Source organism: Sinocyclocheilus grahami, unplaced genomic scaffold, assembly GCF_001515645.1.
Source record: "Sinocyclocheilus grahami isolate Dianchi unplaced genomic scaffold, SAMN03320097.WGS_v1.1 scaffold622.1, whole genome shotgun sequence".
Taxonomy (NCBI): domain Eukaryota; kingdom Metazoa; phylum Chordata; class Actinopteri; order Cypriniformes; family Cyprinidae; genus Sinocyclocheilus; species Sinocyclocheilus grahami.
Window position 1 is genome coordinate 512,753 of NW_015505801.1, and position 19,063 is coordinate 531,815.

Genomic DNA, 19,063 nt, shown 5'->3' on the forward strand with positions numbered 1-19,063 from the left:
ATATATATATATATATTTATTTATTATTATTATTATTATTTTTTTTTTTTTGGTTTCTATATTATCCATAAAAATATTATAGCCATTCTAAAGTTTGGGGTCAGTAAGATTTTTTTGTTTGTTAAAGAAACAAATACTTTAGCAAAATCCTTTAAATTGATCATAAAGTGACAGGAAAGACTTTTATAATGTTACAAAAATTTGTATTCCAGGTAAATGCTGTTTTTTAAAAATTTTTATTCATCAAAGAATCCTGACCGATAGATCAAAGTTTCCAAACATATCAAGAGCCCAACTGTTTTCAACATTGATGATAATAAGAATTTTTTTCAAGCAGCAAATCAGCATATTAGAATGATTTCTGTAGGATCATGTGACACTGAAGACTGAAGTAATGATGCAGAAAATTCAGCATTGATCAGAGGAATAAATGACATTTTACAATATATTCAAATAGAAAAGTTATTCTAAATTGTAATAAAATTTCACAATATTACTGTATTTCGGATAAAAGTCTTGGTGAGCGTAAGAGACTAATTGCAAAAACAAAAGATCGTACAGACCCCAAACTTTTGAACAGTAGTACAGTATACCATGGTATTAAAAGAGTACCATATTCACATACTAAAGTACACAGTTTGTGTATATATGGTAGTCCAAACAAAGTACTTCATGATATTACCATGGTAAGTGTATAAAAAAACATGGTATTACCATGGTAAATGTAAAATGAAAATGACATTACCATACTGTGTCCAAAAACATCATATTACCATGGTTCATGTCTAAAAAATCCTAATACAATAAAACATTTACAAACCAACATATGTAAATGTCCAAAAATTTTTTTTTTTTTTTTTTTTTTTTTTTTTTTTACAAATTAATATCTCTGTACTGTCCTACTCAATTTAAATTTAAGTTGAGCCAATTGAAACTGAGTGGCCACTTTCCTCTGGAGCAGAACAGCGTCACTGCTGCACTGTGATTTAGGATATCACCTTGCCTCCATCTCTCTCCTCTTTTTTTTTTTTTTTTTACAAATTAATATCTCTGTACTGTCCTACTCAATTTAAATTTAAGTTGAGCCAATTGAAACTGAGTGGCCACTTTCCTCTGGAGCAGAACAGCGTCACTGCTGCACTGTGATTTAGGATATCACCTTGCCTCCATCTCTCTCCTCTGTTCTAGTGGCCCGGAGCCGGAGCCAAACACTCTCTCTGCACACACTCTTGCAGACATGCTTTGGCTCCTTCTGGCAGGCGCACTGATATCTATCATAATCACTGATGTCCATGCCAAGTTTTACACTAACTGGATTATTTCAAAACACAAGCTGAACCTGCATGAACGTACAGTCACTCTTTAAAGGCAAACAGAAAAAAGGGGCAGAACGAGACAGGTAAGAGACGAGCCCACCTTACTGTATGTCTACTCCTCCCGTTATCATATTGCTTATGTTGGATATGTTGGACAGAAAGATATGAATGTTACCGGCCAGCAGACAGGCTCCTCGGACCAGCAGCTGGAAGCTGAGCTGATAAGGCGAGAGGTTCGTGGCAGTGCTGGTGAGCAAAGCATGTGTGCACTGCTGCCCAACTCCCAGCATCCTCTCCTGCTTTCCAGACACGCTGCCAAAGCACGTAGTTGGGCTGAAGGAGAGATGTGCAAAGGGATTCTTGGGAGGTCAAACCCACAATTTTCACTATTTGTTATTCAGATGGTGTAAATCTAATTATCAAGCAAAGAGTAAGGGTGTTTTATTGAAAATACCCTTACAATATATTTATTACTTTGATTTTTCTGTTATTTAGTTTTTTTTACACACATTCAAAGGTTTGGGGTCAGTAAGATTTTTTAAATAAATGAATACTTTTATTCAGCTAGGATTAATTGAATTGATTAAAAGTAACAATAAAGAGTCAAGACATTTATGATGTCAAATAAATATTTTTGATAAATTCTATTTTCTTTTTAATTTATCAAAGAATCCCGAAAAATAAATATTTCATGGTTTCTACAAAAAATTAAATATCACATATATATATATTTTTTTTACATTGATAATGTTAAGAAATGTTTTGAGCACAAAATCAGCATATTAGCATGAATATGAAGGATCATGTGACACTAAAGACTGGAGTAATGATGCTGAAATTTCACAGGAATATATTACATTTTAAAATAAATAAAATAGAAAACTGTTATTTTAGATGTAATAACATTTAAAATATTATGGTTTATAACGTAATATTGCAAAATATTTTCAATCAAATAAATGCAGCCTTGGTGAGCTTTCTTTCAAAAACATTTTAAAAATCGTACCGACCCCAAACTTTTGAATGGTAGGGCATGTTATACATATATTTTAAGAATTTGAATATACACTGTCCCTAAAACGTATACATATAATAATTACTATGAACATCATGACTTTGTCTTAATATATTTATTGTTTTATCATTTTTAACCTATAAGACTTCTTTTTTTATTGTTGTGCTTGATTATAAAACATTTGTTTGTTAATATTTTATTTAGTGCAAAGACATCATACATTTTAAAGTGTGGCTAAAGCTTCCAAATGCTTTTCAGGACCACTGTAATTATTAAAAGTAGTAAAGGAGAACTTAAAGAGATTAACCTTACCTGTTCTCCTCTGATTTCCCCCCATTTTCACTCTTTCCTGGTTGGATCCGCGCTCTGACTATAGGTGTGAGCACTGTGGGATAGACCAGGCGGATTGCACCATTTTCAAGTGTAGGAAGTTCAAGGGTGGTACTGATGACAACGGACACTATTTCTAGTGGTCCAATCTGGCCTGTGCTCACAATAAAAGTGCTCCTCTCCAGGTCCTCATCCAGCAACAGATGACCTTAAATGAAAGAAGAAGAAGAAGAAAAAAAGTACAACAATCTTTCAAAAACCTGAAAAAAGTAAAAACCTGATGTTGGCTCGGAAACACAGATACCTAAAGCAACTTTGTATTCATTTAAGGACCATCTAAAACAGGCACAGAGCCAACACAGCTCTCTGAAATAATAAATGCTGCCCGCATACTCCAGGCTGGACAAGTACAAAGCACTGTAAGGAGAACACAAGATTTATGAGGTCGCCAAATACACTTCTGTAGTATGCGCTTGTGAACAGTGACAAAAGCCTGTGACAATGCAAAGAAAATACTCTAAATGCTACATTTATTTTGATCTGGGATCAGTGTTTTAAGAGTAGAAAAGTAAAGCTGAGTGATGGCATGTCTTGTCACACTTTTTCTTTGCTGGATTATGTACTGTAGATTATGTAACCTTTCAATAATTTCATAATGAGGCATTTTGCCAACCTTGACATGCTGAAAGCTAAAATGGTTCTTCCAAATGATTTGGTTCTAAAAAGAACTGTTACTAGGTGTAAAGAACCTATAAAGAACCTATTTTTATCTGGCAAAAGTCAGAACTGTGAGATATAAAAAGAGATATTCTGGAAAGCTTCCACATAATAGGTACACACCACAACTATACATAACGGCACAGAGGAACGATATTGTCGGAATCACATTCAGAACGATCTTTTCTAGCAGGTGAATGATAAAAAACATTTACAGCCAGTCTGAATAAACCTGACCTTAAAGGGGTCATGAACTGCCTTTTTAAATTATTTTGTACTGTTCTCTGAGGTCCGCTTATAATGTTATCAAGATTTTTACATCAAAAAACATCATAATTTAGAATAGGCTATTTTCTGTCCTGTTTTGACCCCCTCATCAGAACGCTCCGTTTAAATAAGCATGGTGAATTGTAGACTCGGAAGCAAACACCCACTGATATGATTGGCTAACAGTTGTGTATGTTTGACAGCCTACAGCCTTCATAGATGGACGCTGCTGTGATTTAGGTTAAAAACGCATAAATACTCGGTACATATCAAATGATCTTTAATAACAGACAAATAGTCAATAGTGACCACATAATAAAAACAGTTACTGAGTTGCGACATTACTGTCGGATCCAATATATTCAGCACAGCATCGTCTTTTAGTTTCAATCTTTCTGAAAATCCTGCGTCAAATTGTGCCTTGTTTGTAAATGAATCCACGGTGAAATGAAGTGAACAAAGGACCAAGTTCTTACTGACATGGTCTGGAACTTCATTAAAAATAAAGTTCATCCACTCTTTCCTAATGTTGGGATCAAAAGGAAGGCGATGCAAAAACAGTTTTTCCACAACTTGGCACTGTACAGTGTCTTGTTGTCTTCTGAGCCATCTTTATCGTTTGATTTTGTTTGCCTCTCTCGTTATTTACACCATAGATATGTATACATATCTGATTTACACTACATGCGCAAATCGGTGGGCGGGGTTAAACAGGCAGTGATGTAGAAGTTGATCTTCCGCTACGTGATATAGTTGATCTTCCTCTGCGGAGGCGGAGTTTAGCCACACTATTACGTCATAAAGTGGCACATTCCACACCCTGTCGTTTTGACAGATTGGCTTCATTATAAGCTGTTTTTAGACTAACAAGAAAGTTTTGAGTTCTGAAACTTACAGGACATTTTTATAGTACAGTGACCTCTCTTAAATGTCAAAAAACCAAGAAAATTTTGATTTCTCAGTTCACGACCACTTTAAAGAGCTTGAGCATTCAAAGCGGCATTACAATGCTCATGATAAACTTCATTAAGTCAATCCACTTCACCAGCTAATTACTCTTCAACAGTGATGCTATATAATTACACAGAGCTACAGCAGAAAAAAATGGAAGTTCAAACACAAAATTCTAAAGATGACTGCTCGCTAGTTTCTCCGATGCATAAGGTCTATAATAAACAGAACTTTATCATCCGTTGGTGTGGATACCAATGTTATGGGCCTTAACAGGTTAAAAGTCTCACCGTTGGAGCACTGTACCTCCAGAGCTGCTCCTCCACAGCATCCCCACTCCTTACTGTGACCACACTGGGTGTGCAGCGCTGATCCTGGGCAGCAGTCCAAACAGCAGTCCTCTGGCTTCCCACGGCTCTGGAGTTCCACACTGACCAGCCTGCCAGACACCACTGCCTCAAAACCCACCACAACCTCCTTCTCCCCCAGAGGATACACAAACACACCTGAGCAGGTGAGGAGGGCATTGATTTATTTTAGAGCAGTTATTTGACGACAAGTGTTTGTTTTCCTACTTATAACATATTCAGTGTCTGAATTGTTCTACAGTATGTGTGCACAATCTCTTACCCTCTACAGGTTCAGGGTCAGTATTCACATATGTGAGATGAGCCGTGATGCCCAGAGAGCAACCGTTGGCACAGGAAGTGATATTGGATGTCTTCAGCAAAAGTGGGGCCCATGTGGTGCGATTTTTCAGTCCTGGCATTTTCCTTGAGAGAAGATCATTTGTGTAAGCTAATTATGCTTGTTAAGAGTATGTTATCAACAAGATCCCCAAAGAATATCAAGCATGATTATTAATAAGCTTCATTTTATTAAAATGTTGACTTTGGTAGTCACTAGAGTTCATTTACTAACTACACTCTAAGAAATGTCAGTTATAGTGCCCGATGTACTGTGTTATTATGGGGGGAAAAAATTCAGTATTTAATTTTCACTCAAATTGTGCATTGCATACTGTTGTGCTTTGGGGTTAAAGGAAATGTTGGATAATTAAGGAAATTTAACAGATAATGGATAGATCCCGGCAGAAAATGACCAGTACCATTTTCTACAGATATTTTTCTTACAGTGTAAACCTCTTTTTCAGTTGTCTATGGTTAAAATTCAGTCTTTGTGATATAGTAATGTATTTGTCCATAGTTATTAATAAAAACTGACAATGTTCAACAATTGTTTGTGCTTACCATTTTCCCTGAACAATCTTTAGTAGACATTTTACAGGCAGGGTTATTATTGTGAACTAAACCGAAGTAAAATAAAAATAACGGAAATAAATTAAAATTAAATATTTAAAAACCCTATGCTTATTTTATTTCAGCTAGTTGCTAATGCAACATTTCTCATCTTTGTTTAGTCTAATTTTAAGTACTAAAATAAACTTGATAAAAACTAAGACATATTTAAAACAATAAAAAATGACAAAAGCACACAACAAAATTACTAAAACTTGGACTAAAATAAAAATAAAACAGAAAATATAAAATTTAATTAAAAACTATAATAGTATATCAATACTGATACTAAAATAAAACTGTTTACAGCAAAACCACCAGTGTTAGATTGTTTTAGATAGATGTAATGGGCTGGTGCAAAATGGGCAGATTATAAACTTTCTGAACCGAATCTTAGACAACATATTAAGCGTCAGTAGCAGCAAATTTCCATCTGATTATTTGCTTCAGCTACCATGAAACATTTTAAGAGCTGACACAACCTCTCATTCACACTACTGGACATGTCCACCTCGCATGCTGCCTGGCAACCGGACGGCACTCATCCTGTCACAGTGGGAATGTACGTGTCAAACATTAACAGATCGGTCAATAGTGCAGCAGCACATGCATACAAACACCAGCAGTAAGCGTAATGCTCAAGTCAACTGCCTGCTGTTTCTGCAGAGGTACAGATGCTAGAATTACGGGAAAGAGGATCAAATTCAGATGATCAAATCTGAAATCTTGAAATTTGTAATTTGGTTTTATTAGCATTATAATTTTCTGTCTAATGGTCAATCTAATGAATATTGGGTTCGCTGGTTAATGCTGCAGTGATGTTTGTTCTGTGCACAAGGTCTCTCAGGTACTCCTTGAACAAGGTGAACTAACACCTGCCACCTGGACACATGTCCACTTACCGAGATTTACTGTGCCGTGATTAAATGTCAAGCATACATGAATACAAACACCACACTAGTGTGTGTTTGTGAGTAAACTGCTCTTGCGAAGATTAAAGGTTAACTTTTGACTTGCTGACTCTGAGCTGTAGTAATGTTGTGCAACTAAATATTTTGTACTCTGGCCAACATTGTTGCAAACAATAATATTTCTAAATGCATTTAGATAAATTGTTTGTATAGTTTAAAAAAAAATTGGTCAAGCTTTGTGGTGTCCTATAAATGTTTCAAGCATATGGAACAATGCCACAAAAATGAAAAGTCCTTAGAGAGACTTAATATGCAAAACGCATTGCTCAGTAAACCACAGCATATGAAGGTGGGAAGATTTGATTTTGAGAACTGAGTAATTGTCTTACTAATGATGCATGGACCTGATGGAGTCAGAGTGGCTTTTCCAGTAACACAATACAAAACAATTTCCAACTCCCCGTAAGGAGAGATTGCATTTATAAGATGACAAAGAAAATATTACCTATAAGCTGAATGAGGGGATAAATGGGCGCATACAGTATGTGAATCACAATGAACAAAAAACAATAAAAAAAATTTAAGGGGGTCTGAATACTTTCCGTACCCACTGTATATCTGCCGGTCCAAAAGAAGTAACTAAGCTTCAGAAAATGTGATTAGCTGATTACTGTCTAAATTAGTTTTTTTAAAAACTGAATAAACAAGGTAAGGTATTAAAATCACTACACTAGTGATTGTCAGCAAACTGCTCTTTTTAGGACTCAAGATAGTCTTTTGACCATATAACACATATCTAGCACTAACTTGTATTTTGAAAAACACATGCACAAATCAGTCTTTATAAATGCATTTAAATGACATAAAATTTGTAAAGAGAAAGAAAATAGGCTATTTCAAGATTTAGAGCTCAGTCATTACAGAAATAAAGAAAGAGACATGAAATTTAGGTCTAATTTACAAAACAAAAAGAAAAAAAGATGAGCGAAGCTGCTAAAATGAATTTCCAAGTCAGTGTCATTTAAAGGGTTCGATCACTGAATCATTCAGAGTGTTTTCATGATGAGAATCACATCGGCAACAACAAATGCAAGTTTTGAAATAAACATAATTTCAATTAATTTGTATCTTTCTCGTCAACAGGAGAGTTTACGCAAATCTATCAACTATTATTTGTAGACATGTTCTTGAGCATGTTAATTTGATAAAACCAGAGTCCGCGTGATTAATAACAAATAATCCAAATTATAACGACTGACGTGTTTTAGTATGTTTTGAAAAGGATAAAATTATGCACTTTACGTACACGTCGAGTTTTCACTTACTTGACGAGCTGCTCCTTGATTGTGGCTGTGATTCGGACGCTGAGTGTTACAGGTCTCTCTCCATCTCTCTGTTCTGTCACTCTCAGGGCGGAGGGACTCGAGCGCGAGCTACGCTTCACAACAGGAAACCAGGACAAATGCATCTTATAGGAGTCTCTATCATCATACTGCTGTCATTTTATTTCGAGCTTCGGCAACGTGTGAAATGAACAGTCCTGCTTGCTGAAAATGAGTTCAACTCATTTCATATATGCTTACGTATATTTTTACACAGGCAAAGTAACAGTAGCTGTTAGGTTTCAGCCAAAAGTCTAAATATGCAAATATACATCCAAATATCCTGCAAGCTGCTCATACACATTTAAGCAACCGTAGGTAGTTTTGTGCATTTTTGTGACTTTGAAGCCACCTACAGTTAAGTGAGTGGAATGCATCACTGTAATTACAGTGGGTAGCTGTACATGTGCATTTGTTGTTGCCATAAAGCAGCAACACAAATTCTCGCGAAATTTCATACCAGCTCACACACAGGCATCACTGTTGCCAACTCTCGCGAGACAAATAAGCAACCGCAGCTTCAAAAACAAGCCCAATATTTTTTGATAATTTATTAACATCAATTCTGTCAGGACCACTATCGTCAAAGATGATTGACAATTAGTATACAGTTTGGATTGGCGGTATGGTTCCGTTCTGGGCAAGAACTCCCTGCGCATCCATGCAGCCTAGCATGGATGAGAGCAGGGAGAGAAGCGATAACCCCCCCAGGGTAAACATAAAAAGGCTGAATCCTGACTGACAGAGGAGGAGTTGGGGATGGAGGAGGGTAATTAGCCATTGAGCAATGCGAAAACTGCTGATACTACTGCGGTACCTTATATAGGAATACTTAGGTGTCGTATTCCCATAGGTTGATGGGGATCAGCTGAGAGTCAGCTGATGCGAGCTTGACTAACGTGATCTGCCAGAACGAACACTACGCTTGATTATTATTTATCAATTATTTATTACCAATAAATGAGCCCGCAACATATTAAACTGAAATAACCCTTTTATCTGAAAAGCAAAAACATAAGTTATTTGACAAAAATCAGCAAATTGCAACAAAGCAGGAACAAAACTCATCTCCAATCACCTGTGAGCAGAATAGGATTGGACCAATGGAAAAGGAGAAAAACACAAGAGCTTCAAAGGGGAGCTGTAACATAGCCACATATTTTTTAGCCTACTAAAATATTGGCTATTCGAACCAAATTTACTCTTAGTATTAGTATAGGCCTACTTGTGCTTTTTTTCGTTTGTTTCTTTTTTACAGCCCGTGATAATTAATACATTACAAAAACATTGAAAAAATTAAAAATTAGGCTACCTTATAATGGAAAAAAGTCCTCCCACTCCTCTATGTCTACTACTATCATCGCTTGGATTACAGCGTCACGCGCCTTCTTTTTGAACGTGATTTTTCTTCAATCCCTCATTGAAGAAAAATCATGTTCAAAAAGAAGGCGCGTGCGGAGGCGACGGAATATTTGACAAATTACACTACAGCACTTATATTTTTGCACTGATTGGCTATTAACTGTGAGCAGACAGAGTGTCAACCAATGCATTGGAGAATACAGTGAACATAAATGACTTGGCAACTCTGACAGGCATTCTGTAACGGGGCTGACAAGACGTGAGACATGTGGATCCATCTGCAGGCTTTATTTAAGAGACGTGGGAAACAGGCAGGGTCAAAACACTGGCAAACAGGTATATGGCGGGCAAAACACAAGAATAGTCCCAGGGCTAGCGTAGGTCACCGATCAGCAGACAGAATCACAGGGGCGAGACGAGAGGGAGAAATCCAAGAAAACAGACAAAGATCAGAAACCGAAAACACAGGCAAGGCAAAACAAGGAAACCACGGAGACTCTGAAAGGGGTACAGGCTAAACAATACTCAGCAGAGAAAGGTGGTTAGAGTGGGTGTTATATAGTGAGTGAGGTGATTAGAAACAGCTGTGTGCAATCAGTGCAGTGTGCAAATCGTGCAAAGAATGATGGGATATGTAGTCCAGGGTGCTATGCAACAGTTTGTGTTGTGCGAGAGTCAATGTAATGGAAAGGGGGACCTCTGGTGGTGAATAAACGGAAGTCCATGGACTGAATTCGTGACACATACTCCCAAAGCAGACGTTTAAGGTGTTGCGTGGGAGAAATCAGAAACCATTCGCTTTATTAGAAATCAGAACCATTTTTGAAACTGAGATTTCAAACTAAAAGCTTACGTAGAGTTGCTTTAAACGAGCAACTACGGTCTAAATATATTCTACGTAACTGTTAAATGTTCACATAAACGTTAAGCTTTTTAATATTTCAATTCTTTTATTTATTTATTTATTTCAGTTTTTCTTTCATATTAAAACATCAGAATGACTGATCCTGACTCACATAGTGTCCTAGGAAACACCAGGCACGAGGCATCCAGCACCAGAACATCATATTAATAATCTGAAATGACCTAATGGTAGATTGTATGTTCAGCACCTTGGACAGCTCTATGACTTTCTGCTCCATTTCGCCATGTGAGTTTAGCGAGAAGGAATAATTAATTACATAAAGTAAAACTAATTACAATTAATGCTTTTGTTTCATTTTAATTGACCTATTATGGATGATAGCTCAGACAGGATAACAAATAAATGTGTTATTTGTGCTGAAAAGCTGAAAAAGATCAGTGCAATTGCCAGTGAAGGTGTGAGAGGGGCAGCATTAATTAAAAAAAATCTAAAAACCTAGATTAAAAAAATATATACAGTATAACAAAATAAAATTGTGTGAATGAATTTAAGATTTTAAAATCAAATAGCCAATGGATTAACCCAGGCCTAATTTATTTTAAGTACAACATGTACAATATTCTTTGATGTCAATTTTCCATTTGACGTCTTCCATTGAGACATTCTGACTTACGTAACATTTTAAATTCACTTCTATTTTTTCTCCCGTAGAAGCTGATGATAAGTAGGCTACTTATAATGTTCTTCATGTTAGTTCTTCAACATTTCGGCGCCGTTCAGCGAGCATGTGTGAACGTGGCCTGATTAACCGAGAATCTAACGAAATGTGAAATCGAGTGTAAACCAAAAATAATTGGTTGATTTAACAGAAAATAGTGGGTTCACCAGAAAAGTGTATTTTTATAAGCACTCCACATTTACTGGCTTTCACCTCGAATGATTTATTTCTCTAATAACTTCATAATATTTTTATTTTACTTGAAAAACGCATTTGGCCGAACTGGTGATTCTAATGAACCATCTTTTCCTGGGGTGTATGTGTCACCTCTTCTAGAAGGTAAAAACACTTAATAAACAGATTATACGAAATCAATTCTTTTTGGCCAAATACAATCGTGATGGTCCGGTAGAAGGCGCTGTTGGCACATCCTGCTGAACAAACTCTTTCACAGTTGGCGTTGGCTGATGGTCCCAATTAAGCCTCAAAGTTTTGATTATGTCATTAATCATCTAAAACATTCTAGCTACTCATAAGATGTGTGATGTTTAGTTAATTTGTTTTTATAACAATTTGTTAAAGTAATGTGTTGTCAGCACTTCACACGTTTCTCTTTCTGAAACTCAGAAAACTTGTTCTGAAAATCACAGTGGCAAGATGCAAATGCTGCGCCACCAGTTAATACTAAATAACAGAGCAAACTGCCCTTTACATTTCTAAAATGCAACTTAGGATGCTTTTCTTTTGTAATGTGTCCGCTTTGTCAGCTTTTACAAGCTTTTTGAGGGCCCCCTGTATGATGATCCCCTTCCTAAAATATAAAAGCAGGTATATATTTTTTATGAATAAAGACTTATTTATACTGTGTGAGATAAAATATTAGGTTAAGTGTAATGTTATACAAACCACATTTTTTTGCCAAGTTAAATAATTGCTTGTATGTTGTCAGTGTACTACAGTCAAAATATGATTTAATTTATAACTTTAACAAACTATTCACACATTTGGCTTTTTATTGTCAAAAATAATTTTCAATAATTTCAAAAAAATTTTACTCTTAGAATTTATATATATATATATATATATATATACTATATATATATATTACTGTAACAATAATTTATTTATTTATTTACACTGTAAAAAATGACCATGAATTTAATGGGAAAAGACTGTAAAAATGCTACAGTAAAAACCTGTTAGATGGTTAACGGTAAACTCCCCTACTATATACGGTGAAAAACTGTATTGGACATTACATGTAATTTTACGGTAGTATACCGTTTTTATAAGTCAAAAAGACTGTATAATTTACAGTGAATAATTCTGACATTCCCAGAATTCCCTGCGTTGCATTTCAAATTTGATGTTTTTTTGTTGAAATAACTATGTTTCTTCTTAGTTTTTCTTATCAGTTTTGTATATTATGGTTGTGTTTTACACCTAATGTTGTTAAATTAATGTTTATTACATTATTTCAGTTTCATGTGTGTTACCATGGTGGTGTTTAGTGTTTGTGTGAATGACACTGTGCACCTTCTATATATGTTATTATTTTAAAACTGCTTGGGATGGGCTTTGGTTCGTCATGTGACTTTCTAATCACCTGCTGCATTTGGTGGTTATCAGTGTATTACAAAGGTACAAAACAGATTTCAGTACTTCAATAGGTTGGTATTTTAACATTATATCAGTTAATGAAATTACGGTATTTAACTGTAAATTTAAGTTTAAACCGTAAAACCTAAAACGTTGCTACTGTATTTTTTACAGTAAAATTCCAGCAACCACAGCTGCCGTTTTTTTACCGTAACCTTTACGGATTTTTTTTTACAGTGTATTTTTCAAAAACCTCATGGTCTTTTTGGCCTTTTTTGCACTAAATATATAGATGTCTTAGTGTGTATGTTTGTATATATGCAGTGTGTTTCAGTTGCAGTGCTACAGCAGGATCCACCGAGGGATGTGATGATCGAAGCGGAGATGTTGAAGTGATACAGGGAAAGTGACCAGTGCCATCAGTTAGTGGCTTGTGGCAGAGGGCTGCGCGGATTGAGACATTCACACAGATTGTGTTCTGGAACTGCTTGGCTCTTTTACAGAGTATGTATGTATGTGCATGGATAGCCAGCTTTGTGAGCATGTATGTGAGAACATGTACGTTCGGTAGAAAGTACTATGTGACTGCATTAGAGCAGTGTGTTGCAGCACTGAAAGTATCTTTATACAAATGTCACTTCCTGTTTTGTGTGTGTGTCTGTAGGTGTTGTTTGATCATGGATGAAGAGACAGGGACTCCGGAGATGAGATGAAGAGTGGAGGTGAAGTGTTGCTTACTATTCAAGTGTCAGATGAAAAGTGACCATATGATGTCTAGAGTGGATGTGCGTCTTGGCTGAGTGTGATGGTGGGTCTGTCTTCTGATCATCTTGATGTTAGACATTTTCTTTAAACCTTGTACTAACCAGACTTCAGTAGATTCTGTGAGTGCAGCATCAAGCCACTATTCTTCAAATGGATACCATTGTTAGGAAACACTGGCTTAAGTTGTTTTAACATCACTTGTGTGGCAAACTTATGGAAGCCTATTTCCAGTATGGAATAAATAAAAACTTTTTATCTCACAATTCTAACTTTTCTTCCTTGCAATTCTGAGTTTACATCTCACAATTCGGACTTTGTTTTTTGTTTTTGTTTTTGCAATTCGTAGAAATAAAATCAGAACTGCAAGATAAACTCACAATTCTTACTTTTTTTCTTGCAGTTCTTTGAGTTGAATTTACATCTCACAAGTTGATATCTTGCAATACTTTTTTTCCTCCGTATATTGAGTTTTTCTGATTTTTTTTCTCTGAATTCTGAGTTTACATCTCGCAATTCTGTTTTTTTGTTTTGTTTCCACCATGAATTAAAAATTAAAAAAGGTAATTGCAACTTTTTCTCACAATCCTTTTTATTCTTGCAACTACAATTCTGACTTTTCTTTTCAGAATTGGGAGTTTTTATCTAGCAATTCTGAGTATATATCTCACATTCTCAGAATTGCAAGGAAAAAAAGTCAGAATTGTGAGATAAAAAGTCGCATTACCATTTTTATTTTTTATTCTGTGTTGGAAGCAGGTTTCCATACAAGCCCATCCTCTTAGATATATAAGTCCTATACAGCAAACTGTATTAAAGGAAGAAAAAGGTTTAAGAGACTTAAGATTATCGTGAAAAGGACTTTTTTGGTGCAAAACAACTTGACTAACATTATAAGTGGAGTGTAGGGAAAAAAATTATTAATAAAAATATAAGATAAAGTATGACTCTTTTAATCAATCATCTAATACAAACAAATGTCTTCATCACTAAGGTTGTGTTCTGAAAGAGTTTGGTAAATGAGCTAATGGGGTCACGCATGTCACGCAGAAAATACTCAAACTGAAATGTTGGGACATGTTGTTTTTTTTTCAGCCCACTGACCCACTTTTCAATTGTTCTCAGCACCAGACAATAGAGACAAATGGTTTCATAACTAGTGCACAATACCTGCGTGTTATTCAACATTATGGTTGCGCATAATTGTTTTTTTTTGTGTGTGAAGGGTTTGTTTAGATGTAGTTTTTGTTTTAGAGTGCCATGTCTTTATGTAACCCTCTGCTGCCCCCTTTAATTTTGAAAAAGTCGACAATTTCTCGCACACACTCAAGTTGCCCTCTCATTGGCTCCAATTGGGCATCAGACCCCATGGCTGTGATGACATGAGTAGTTTCACTGATCCAGGGCTCAACCAAAGAAGACACACATGAAGCTCGTCCTTACAGTAGAATGAGAGAGTGAGTAGCAGTCTGTGATAGATTAAACTCACACCCCCAACTACTGTAGAGCTTAACTGCATAAAGACAATGTTGTCTTCTGTGATTAGCCTGAGCTGTTGTCTCACAGATGACTTTAAGGTACCAGTACCATTATTTCTTTCAAAGAAATGTTCAAGGTTAAATACAAGTAAATCTCTGACATGCTGTTAGTTACCACCAGTGTTGAGGAAAGTTACTTTTAAAAGTAATGCATTACAATATTGCCTTACTCCCTAAAAAGTAAATAATTACGTTACTTACGTTACTTTTGCGTTACATTTTCTCATCTGAGCTGAGCTTGCTTGTTTGTTTTTGATATAAAAAGTTCTATTTTTGGCGAATGTATAAGTCGTTTCATGCTATAAGTGAAATGAATATTTAAAGTGAAGTGACATGACATGTGGCCAAGTATGGTGACCCATACTCGGAATTAGTGCTCTGCATTTACCCATCCAAAGTGCACACACACAGCAGTAAACACACACAAACCGTGAACACACACCCGGAGCAGTGGGCAGCCATTTATGCTGCGGCACCCGGGGAGCAGTTGGGGGTTTGGTGCCTTGCTCAAGGGCACCTCAGTCGTGGTATTGAAGGTGGGAGAGAGTGCTGTACATTCACTCCCACCCACCTACAATCCCTGCCGGTACGAGACTCAAACCCACAACCTTTTGGGTTATGAGTCCGACTCTCTAACCATTAGGCCACGACTTCCCAAAATGTAAATTCCCTTTAAAATGTAAATTCGCGCTCAAACAAACCTTTTAGCTGTGCTGCCCTTCTAGATTGCATGAAGAATAGGACGCAGGAGAAGTTCAACACTCTTACTTCAGCAATGAAACACAAATGTTTACCTAAAGTTATTTTTACTTATGGTTACTAAAATGGGATTAAATGCATAAAGGATATTTGTGTTATTTAACATATTTAATTATTGCAGGATTTGCGTCATATTCTGAGTTTGCATTTCACAATTTTCATTCATTTTGAGGAATACTGAATCTGTTTTTGTGCAAGTGAGATGAGTAAATGCACGTTCACATTTAGTCTAGAACTACAGTAAGCATCATGTTTACACAGCGCACACAACGCTTCTGCACTTACTCCTGATTTCTCTCAACATGGGGACAGGAGAGCTGTCAGACAATAAATGGGAAAACACAGTAACTGGCTTTACTTATTTGAAAAAGTAACTCAGATATTTTCTTGTAAATTAGAAAGTAATGTTACTTTACTAGTTACTTGAAAAAGTAATCTGATTACATAACTTGTGATACTTCTGTCTGATATTTGAATGAGACTATTAAAAATATACTCTTTTTCACAAATATAGATGTGAAACTTAAATGTTATACTTTTTAACACTACACTTTTGTGATAAAATTTTGTCTGCAGTTTTAATCCAATATTTTGACATGTAAATCTTTTAATCAATCATCTAATACAAACAAATGTCTTCATCACTAAGGTTGTGTTCTGAAAGAGTTTGGTAAATGAGCTAATGGGGTCACGCATGTCACGCAGAAAATACTCAAACTGAAATGTTGGGACATGTTGTTTTTTTTTCAGCCCACTGACCCACTTTTCAATTGTTCTCAGCACCAGACAATAGAGACAAATGGTTTCATAACTAGTGCACAATACCTGCGTGTTATTCAACATTATGGTTGCGCATAATTGTTTTTTTTTGTGTGTGAAGGGTTTGTTTAGATGTAGTTTTTGTTTTAGAGTGCCATGTCTTTATGTAACCCTCTGCTGCCCCCTTTAATTTTGAAAAAGTCGACAATTTCTCGCACACACTCAAGTTGCCCTCTCATTGGCTCCAATTGGGCATCAGACCCCATGGCTGTGATGACATGAGTAGTTTCACTGATCCAGGGCTCAACCAAAGAAGACACACATGAAGCTCGTCCTTACAGTAGAATGAGAGAGTGAGTAGCAGTCTGTGATAGATTAAACTCACACCCCCAACTACTGTAGAGCTTAACTGCATAAAGACAATGTTGTCTTCTGTGATTAGCCTGAGCTGTTGTCTCACAGATGACTTTAAGGTACCAGTACCATTATTTCTTTCAAAGAAATGTTCAAGGTTAAATACAAGTAAATCTCTGACATGCTGTTAGTTACCACCAGTGTTGAGGAAAGTTACTTTTAAAAGTAATGCATTACAATATTGCCTTACTCCCTAAAAAGTAAATAATTACGTTACTTACGTTACTTTTGCGTTACATTTTCTCATCTGAGCTGAGCTTGCTTGTTTGTTTTTGATATAAAAAGTTCTATTTTTGGCGAATGTATAAGTCGTTTCATGCTATAAGTGAAATGAATATTTAAAGTGAAGTGACATGACATGTGGCCAAGTATGGTGACCCATACTCGGAATTAGTGCTCTGCATTTACCCATCCAAAGTGCACACACACAGCAGTAAACACACACAAACCGTGAACACACACCCGGAGCAGTGGGCAGCCATTTATGCTGCGGCACCCGGGGAGCAGTTGGGGGTTTGGTGCCTTGCTCAAGGGCACCTCAGTCGTGGTATTGAAGGTGGGAGAGAGTGCTGTACATTCACTCCCACCCACCTACAATCCCTGCCGGTACGAGACTCAAACCCACAACCTTTTGGGTTATGAGTCCGACTCTCTAACCATTAGGCCACGACTTCCCAAAATGTAAATTCCCTTTAAAATGTAAATTCGCGCTCAAACAAACCTTTTAGCTGTGCTGCCCTTCTAGATTGCATGAAGAATAGGACGCAGGAGAAGTTCAACACTCTTACTTCAGCAATGAAACACAAATGTTTACCTAAAGTTATTTTTACTTATGGTTACTAAAATGGGATTAAATGCATAAAGGATATTTGTGTTATTTAACATATTTAATTATTGCAGGATTTGCGTCATATTCTGAGTTTGCATTTCACAATTTTCATTCATTTTGAGGAATACTGAATCTGTTTTTGTGCAAGTGAGATGAGTAAATGCACGTTCACATTTAGTCTAGAACTACAGTAAGCATCATGTTTACACAGCGCACACAACGCTTCTGCACTTACTCCTGATTTCTCTCAACATGGGGACAGGAGAGCTGTCAGACAATAAATGGGAAAACACAGTAACTGGCTTTACTTATTTGAAAAAGTAACTCAGATATTTTCTTGTAAATTAGAAAGTAATGTTACTTTACTAGTTACTTGAAAAAGTAATCTGATTACATAACTTGTGATACTTCTGTCTGATATTTGAATGAGACTATTAAAAATATACTCTTTTTCACAAATATAGATGTGAAACTTAAATGTTATACTTTTTAACACTACACTTTTGTGATAAAATTTTGTCTGCAGTTTTAATCCAATATTTTGACATGTAAATCTGGTAACTTCTGCACTTAAATAGGCAGTGAAACCAGAATGGGATGTAAGAATCCTGTTTAGGGGCCGTTTCAAGCTAATTTTACCCTGATTTTCACATTATTATAACAGTTGTCTTACTACTAAAAGGATGTGTTTAGACAACTTAGACAACTCAAATGCACTTCTTTTTTATATATATTATTGCTTTAACAAAAATTCACATTTCACACAAAAATTCACCTAATCCATTGCCTCATAGGCTTCCACTTTACTGTAAGTGCATTACTTTAGACATGATTTTTGTTTGTCTTTTTAAATTAATTAATTAATTAATTAATGCAGAATGAACCCAGAACATAAAATGAAGTTGTCCGTAATCGTTAGTCTTTCTGGTCACACTATCTTTTTGTAACCAAACACTGTAGAATCTGATCTGAAAGTATGCTCACATGCTCGTTCCTGAACTTTTCCTTGAATCCAGCTTTTGCCTTTAGTGCTGTGAGCAGCATCTTGCTCGTGGAGGAGAGTGTCGGAGCACCACAAAGTGGACAAGACACACTGAAGGGAGCGGAGGGCAGATTAATCAGGCAACATCAAAGAGAGCAGCAGGCCAAAGGGAGGGAATGGGGCAAAATATGAATGGAGACCAGCCGCCTGTTTGTTGTTGTTTTTTGTTTTTTTTCCCATGCCATCCCTCAGTGTTTCAGTTGGCAGTAGGATGGCAAAACCATTGTGC

At 36.1% G+C, this 19,063-nt stretch overlaps 1 protein-coding gene across 1 annotated transcript in view; it reads right to left on the reverse strand.

Moving 5' to 3' along the window:
- The window catches only part of vwa5b2 (von Willebrand factor A domain containing 5B2), a 37,552-nt gene that overhangs the window by 16,068 nt on the left and 2,421 nt on the right, over positions 1-19,063 (reverse strand). Inside the window, exons 2-4 of the mRNA XM_016241420.1 lie at positions 4,887-5,102; positions 2,644-2,869; positions 1,492-1,649 (exon numbers count right to left, since the gene is read on the reverse strand). Of these exons, the coding sequence (XP_016096906.1) occupies positions 1,492-1,649; positions 2,644-2,869; positions 4,887-5,102 (600 nt within the window). The remainder of the gene's footprint in view (positions 1-1,491; positions 1,650-2,643; positions 2,870-4,886; positions 5,103-19,063) is intronic.